Below are 6642 nucleotides of genomic sequence, written 5' to 3'. Positions count from 1 at the left end.
CATACATGTATATACATATACACACATATACATACATATATATATACATATACATATACATACATACACATATACATATACATATACATACATACACATATACATACATACATATATATATATATATATATATGTATATATATATATATATATATATATATATATATATATATATATGTATATATATATATATATATGTATATATATATATATATATATATATATATATATATATATATATATATATATATATATATAAAGGTGGTACGACAGCAATATCAACACATGCATAGTATTGCACAAGCTGTCTGCAACTGGGAAGGGGAGGGCGGTGTGTGGATGGAAGACTAAGCTTTAAAAAAAACTCATTTAAAGAGTAACAGCAGACCAAGCTTTGAGCAGAAATGGGGTAATGGAAGTTATTGCTTTGTACTATATCCTCAGCACTGTTGTCTTGGTCCAAATTCCTCCCTAAAACAGTTGCTATCACATCCTTCACTGTAAGGCTAAGTACCAACACCGATGCAGTGTGGAAAAAGAGGAAGGGGGGAGATTACAATAAAAAAAAAGTGAAACAAAAATAATCATGAAAACTTGGGCATAAAACTCTTGTAAATGTGAAATATTGGCAAAAGTAGATTTTTTCTTTCTGTATTTTTTCAAAATACTGATCTCTCAAACAATGCATGACTTCTCTCATGTTCAGGCAACAATTTCTCACAACAACAAACAAATAACGCCCACGCTGAGCTTGTCCACTGTTAAAACACCTTTAACAACTGGAACAATAACACATTTTCTCTCACATGCAAATTGAATTGGCTAATTAGAGTTGAATGACTAAAAAGACAATAAAAAACCAGTTTAACGCCTACTGCTTGGTCTGCCTAATGGGAAAAATGGCAGTTGTTTGACTTTTGGCACTTGGGAAACCCATTATCATGAATGCAGCTGACTCCAGCATGTCCGGCACATGCATTTAAAAGTGTCCAGCGATATATTTATAAAAAAAAACAAAAAACAAAAAAAACCTTGGCAACTAAAAGAGAGGTCACTACTATTTCCACAGGTCAATGACCCTATCCTCAAGGTTATGTTTAACAAATTCTCTTCTTTTCTAATTAAAAAAAAATATGTAACAAATGGTCAAAAGAACCTGTAGGATTTGTCATTGATCCTGTTTTATTTTATAAAGCAGTTTGTGTGTGATGACAGTTTGAACTGATGGCGAAGGCTATGAAGAATAGCAAGTTAGATATCCTCTTTTTGAACTTTTATAAAAAAAAAAAAAAAAAAGTATCAAATTTCTATAATTTTTACAGCTATATCATTACAATAAACACAGGTACTTCTGTGGCCCAATAATAGTTAAATAAAAATGCAAATAATTAGATCTATACAGAAGTAATGAACCAAAAAAGAAACTTTTGAACATACTTCAAAAAGAAGTGAATTTTCTTGGAATAGATCTTAAAAAGGGTGCTTTGCATAGACAATTTTACATATATATAAAACATTCATGGAAGAACTGATTCACAGAAGCCTAATAGAAGAAAACTTGCTATATCTACAGCACTGAAAAAAAAAAAAAAAAAATTCAGTGTTTCCTGTGAAATATACTGGCACGTGAAAGGCATGAGAGAGAAAAAAATACATAGTTTAGTGCATAGTAACGAGTGTAATGACTGACTCTACCAGTTCTTAAAAAAAAAAAAAAAGATAGAAAAATAGATTGAGCTGAGTGTTACCACTTTGGGCGCTTGGAGTGCCTTAGTTTCGCAATACTTCCCCAGAAACACTGATGTTCAAAAGTATTTTCGCACATCAAATAAGATTGTCATGATTGCACTCAGGGATTTGTTTAATCTTTCTTTTCTCCTGTCAATAATCCTACATCCGCAAGACTATATGGTTGAATTATTAGTCACCACTTTTGTTAAATACCACTGGGGGATGGGGGAAGGGGTGGGGTGGGGAGCTGGAATATTGGTCTGTTATAACTTAAGCACGAATTGGCTGTGTCGTTAGTTAAATAGTACAAACTGGATTCCAACTGGGAGTGATTAAATGTTTTACGACAATGAGTGACAGTTCTTTTGTTCTGGTGACTACTGATTCACTCCATGCCTACTGAACACACAAATATCCTGCTCATTGAGTGGGAGGTTGTTGTCTAACTGTTAATATCATCAATAGTTACAAGCTTCCATGGGCTGGTTGGTCCACAGGTTATACACCAGTACTATTGCAACAATGCAAAATGGTCAAATACATAAAACTATATTAAAATCACAGTATAAGATGAACTCTTCAAGAGTTCTAGCTGACAGACTTTTTCCCTCAGTCTTGTCTGTCCACACGAGTAGCATTCAGTTTCACAAAATGGCCACAGACTTTAGCTGTTGCTGAAATCTAGCAGTCCACTGAAATCCATGTACACAGAAACTTGCATCCTCACATATCACAAGTTAAAAATGTTCTAAAAGAACAGTATATGGAATATAATGCACTTTGCACTTGCCACCTTGTGGTCCCTTGGTCACACTACATTCCTTTGCACTGATCGCCACCTCTACTTTGGCTTGTGGCTCCCTGTCTGCCTCTGTCTCCTTCGATCTCACGCCTATGGAATACATCACAACACGTTTTTGTTCATCACAGCTCCTTGGTTCGCCATGTCCTTTCAGATCAATCAGAGGTCCAACATAAGTTCCAGGGAAAGACACATTTGAACACGAAACAACCCTCTTCCGTCCACAGATTTTTAAGGCTATAAACACAGTTTAAGAAACACAGTTCTAAAAGTGGAAGGGAAGAAGGCAAACACTTCACAGACCACCAAGCACTCAGACAGTTGTTTCACTGCGTGCCGCAAGCGTGTGAGGTGTGTGAGACGAGATTTCGTTGTAATACTCGTGAGCCATTTCTGGTGGGTGAGGATGGTGATGCTGGTGTTGCTGAGGGCCTCCATTGCTACTGACACTGCTATGGCCACTGCTCCCTCCGTAACTGCTGAATCGGCCCGGCTCTAACACCGGTACCCCAACTGTCTGCTGTGGGTGGATGCGTCGCCCTGCGTGCATCTGGGCCCGGTTGTTCATCATGTGATACTCAGGGTTGTCCATTCCGACCCACTGCCCAGCTGTGCCGTTGGGACCTTTGTATGCACGCAGATGGTCGTTTCGACGTCCATCTGGGAAAAGAAATGAAAGATATAAGCAACCCTCCAACTAACAAAAACCCATTTTCAAATGACTGATATCACTATATTCTGCAAGATCCTTTAGAAAATCAACTTTTTATCCTAAAAATAAGAAAAATCACAAATTCTCACCTGGATTATCTGCCATGAGATCCATATAGTGTTGATGAGATGGACCCACAGTAGCTAAGCCCGATGGCTGTGGGGAAGGCATGAGATAATCATCCTCGTCCACAGGCAAGTCCAGCCTGAGGTCTCCCACCCAGCCATAACCAGGCGCAGAAGGAGGTGGGCCGTGGCCGTTGAAGCACTCGTCGTCACCTACATCTGCATCTGCCGAAGGCAGGGGGACATTTAGACAACTCCCTTTTAAGATAACATGAAGACTTCTCTGTTTGGGTTTGAGCTATGAAACCATTATGTAGACAACAGAGCATGTGAGACTGCTTTACTGGTATTAATAAATTGATGTTTGATATTAAAAGATGAGAGAAAAGTGCAAGGCAATCATGGACAAGCTTTGGTGAGTCATTTGATAAGTGCAAACAAATATGAGAAAATAAGAGTGCAAGAACTAATATGTATTGTATAAGCTTCCTCAGAAAAATATGAATTACTTATAAGCAAAACGTGCAAAGAATGACATATCACTTGAACTATGAAGAGGGTATCTGATTATTTGATCTATCAGTGTGACCATTAACTACTCTAAAGCTACAGCTGAGAATAATCATTAAAAATGCACAGGCTTAAGACTGGTGGTATTCTTGTGAGAACGTGCATAATGCATTGGTGCAGGTGCAAACAAAACAGAAAACAAAATTTGCAAGTAAGACGAGAAAAGCATTTGGTGCCAAGATGCACGAGAGACACACCTTTACCTAACATCTTGAGGGGGTCAGTGCAGTAGCGCGACGTGAGAGAGTCTCCACGCGGCCTCTGCCCAGGAGACCCGGCGGCTCCTGCCTCGAGGTGGGCGTACTTCCTTTCCCGCTGGAGGTTGTGGCGGTTCTGCGGCGACTCGGCCCTGTCGGATATGTATTCCGCGCCGGCTCCGGTGCTGTAGCCGCCCATCGTCTTCTTCACGGGGGTTGTTGGGTTGGAGCTCGAGGTTGAGGTTGAGGTGGTGCCGGTGACTCCGACGCTGCCGGTGCCATACTTGGGTTGGAGGTACTCCTCGGCTGCCATCACGACGCCATCACCCTCGATTGCCGACGAGAGCGACCGTATGAGTTCCCTCTCATCCTGGGGCGTATAGGATGGCAGGCGCATCAGTTTGTCTCCGGGGATCACCAGGAACCGTCCGGGATCCCGCGCCATCTTCGCGAACTCCTCCGCAAGCTCTCGGAAGCTCGGCCGGCTCTCAGCGTCCAACATCCAGCATCGGATCATGAGCATATAGACGTCAATGGTGCAGATGGCGGGCTGGGGCAGGCGCTCACCCTTCTCCAGCAGGTCGGGGACTTCTCTGGCCGGGATGTCCTCGTACGGCCGTCCTCCGTACGTCAGGATCTCCCACACCGTCACACCTGCAACAGGAAATTAACATGTTAGTAGACTGATAGAGGAAAGCCACTCAATTATATCCCTTATTCATTTTTCTGAATAGCAATAAACTATTAAGAGCCGAATAAACAAAGGAACAAAACCCAATTCCCAAGCCTACTCACCGAAGGCCCAAACATCGGACTTGTGAGTGAATATCCGATGCTGAATGCACTCGAGCGCCAGCCACTTGATGGGCATCTTTCCACCGGCAGCCTTGTACTCCTCTTCGTTGTAGTCCAGAAGCTTGGCAAGACCAAAGTCCGTGATCTTGACGCAGTTTGGAGTCTGAACCAAGACATTCCTCGCTGCCAAGTCTCTGTGGACGAGCCGGCGCTCCTCCAGATAGGCCATTCCGCGGGCAATCTGGGTGCACCAGTTGAGCAAGGGCTTTGACCCCACCTGCGGGACGGAAGGAATGTTAGACGAGTGTTTAAATAATCGAAACTTGTATTCTAATGAGTCGAAATATGTTAATTCCATGTCAGCCTAACAAAACACATTTCTGAGTACACCAGGACTTTGTTTTCATTATTTTACCTTATCCTTGTTATTGCGAACGTAGTCAAGCAGGCACCCCAAGGGCATCAGCTGTGTCACCAGCATGATTTGGGTGGTCATGCACACTGCCAGGAGTTGCAGGAGGTTCGGGTGATCCACAGAGGCCATGATGTATGCCTCCTCCAGGATCTCCTTGTTGACGTTTGTCCCTGTACCTGTAATGGACAATGGAGGGATAAATAAATAAAAAGGCAAAATTATACTTACAAATGTGACTAAACTTGTTTTCCTTTTCTTCTTTGCATCACTCGAGTCCACTACACTTGATCCAGGCGGGGCCGGACACTTACCTTCGCGGAGCACCTTGATGGCGACGGGGATCTTGACATTCTCGCCCTCCGGCACCCACACGCCCTTGTACACCGTCCCGAAGGCGCCGTAGCCCAGGATGCCCCCCTTGCGCAGCTCCGCCTCCTTGACGATGCGCAGCTTGGCCAGGTTGGGCTTGATGTTGGTCGGCTTGAGGGGCTCGTTGTCGTCGTAGGGCATCATGGTCATGGTCATCTTGAGCGCCGCCGCCTTCGTCTTGTTGCGCTGCCACCACAGGTAGCAGAACACGGCCAGGAAGATGCACAGCAGGAAGACGCAGCCCAGCGTGCCACCCAGGATAGCGGGAATGCTCTCCTCGTCGCTGAAAGGGGGTGAGGGAAGTGATGGTTAGTTGCTGTATATCTTAAGGGATAAAGATCATGGCACTTTCTATTATCAGCTTCGTTCTCTCTCATTCTCGTTCTCTCTCATTCTCATTCTCTCTCTCTACTTACATGAGGAGCAAGGGGTCTTTGCCACAGTACGGGTCCGAGGCATCTTCGGGGAAGATTTTGTAGGGCAGTTCGGACGGGCAAGAGGCCGTGCAGTTGAAGTTGGTGTTGTTCATGCCCGGCTCGCCGTCAAGATAGATCCGGTAGTTGCGACACGCCGTGCAGTGGGACTCGAGGGGCCCCGTGCACCCGTGCGAGCACTCAGGCGAACACTGTAACGGATATGGTGATTAGTTGGAGTTGCCTGCAGTTGTGCGGGGAAATCAGTGAAAAGGTAAAATTCGACCAGAGCTGATTATTAATTAAAACAATACACAAGTATACAAAGTATGGCTGACAAGAGGAGACTCACCCTAAAGCACTCGTGGAGCTTCTCGTCGGCGTAGTGGTCGGCGGGGCACTCGTCCTCGCAGTGCTCGCCGCGGCGGTAACTGACGCACTCGTGACAGACGCTGATGTGGAACCCGTTGGCCGTGCAGTTCTTGCAGCGCGGGTGGCAGCGGCGGCAGATGGTCTTCCCGGCGAGGCGTCGCAGCGCGCCCGTCTCCAGGTGGGCCACCCACTCAGAGAAGT

The 6642-nt window shown here is 44.3% G+C and overlaps 1 protein-coding gene across 4 annotated transcripts in view; it reads right to left on the bottom strand.

Moving 5' to 3' along the window:
* Positions 1 to 339: 339 nt before the first annotated feature.
* Positions 340 to 6642, bottom strand: part of LOC125046409 (epidermal growth factor receptor-like) — a 69836-nt gene continuing 63533 nt past the window's right edge. The window contains exons 6-13 of one of the 4 annotated variants that reach the window (XM_047644182.1): positions 6422 to 6642; positions 6073 to 6281; positions 5599 to 5939; positions 5288 to 5463; positions 4873 to 5149; positions 4078 to 4731; positions 3335 to 3535; positions 340 to 3193 (exon numbers count right to left, since the gene is read on the bottom strand). The exon at positions 6422 to 6642 is cut by the window's right edge and continues 1192 nt beyond it. In XM_047644182.1, coding sequence (XP_047500138.1) covers positions 2847 to 3193; positions 3335 to 3535; positions 4078 to 4731; positions 4873 to 5149; positions 5288 to 5463; positions 5599 to 5939; positions 6073 to 6281; positions 6422 to 6642 — 2426 coding nt within the window. In that variant the 3' untranslated portion in view covers positions 340 to 2846. The remainder of the gene's footprint in view (positions 3194 to 3334; positions 3536 to 4077; positions 4732 to 4872; positions 5150 to 5287; positions 5464 to 5598; positions 5940 to 6072; positions 6282 to 6421) is intronic. The other 3 variants (XM_047644184.1, XM_047644183.1, XM_047644185.1) reach the window with 3 other exon arrangements.

This window comes from Penaeus chinensis, chromosome 39 (assembly GCF_019202785.1).
Source record: "Penaeus chinensis breed Huanghai No. 1 chromosome 39, ASM1920278v2, whole genome shotgun sequence".
Taxonomy (NCBI): domain Eukaryota; kingdom Metazoa; phylum Arthropoda; class Malacostraca; order Decapoda; family Penaeidae; genus Penaeus; species Penaeus chinensis.
This window is presented reverse-complemented; position numbering and strand designations above follow the sequence as displayed.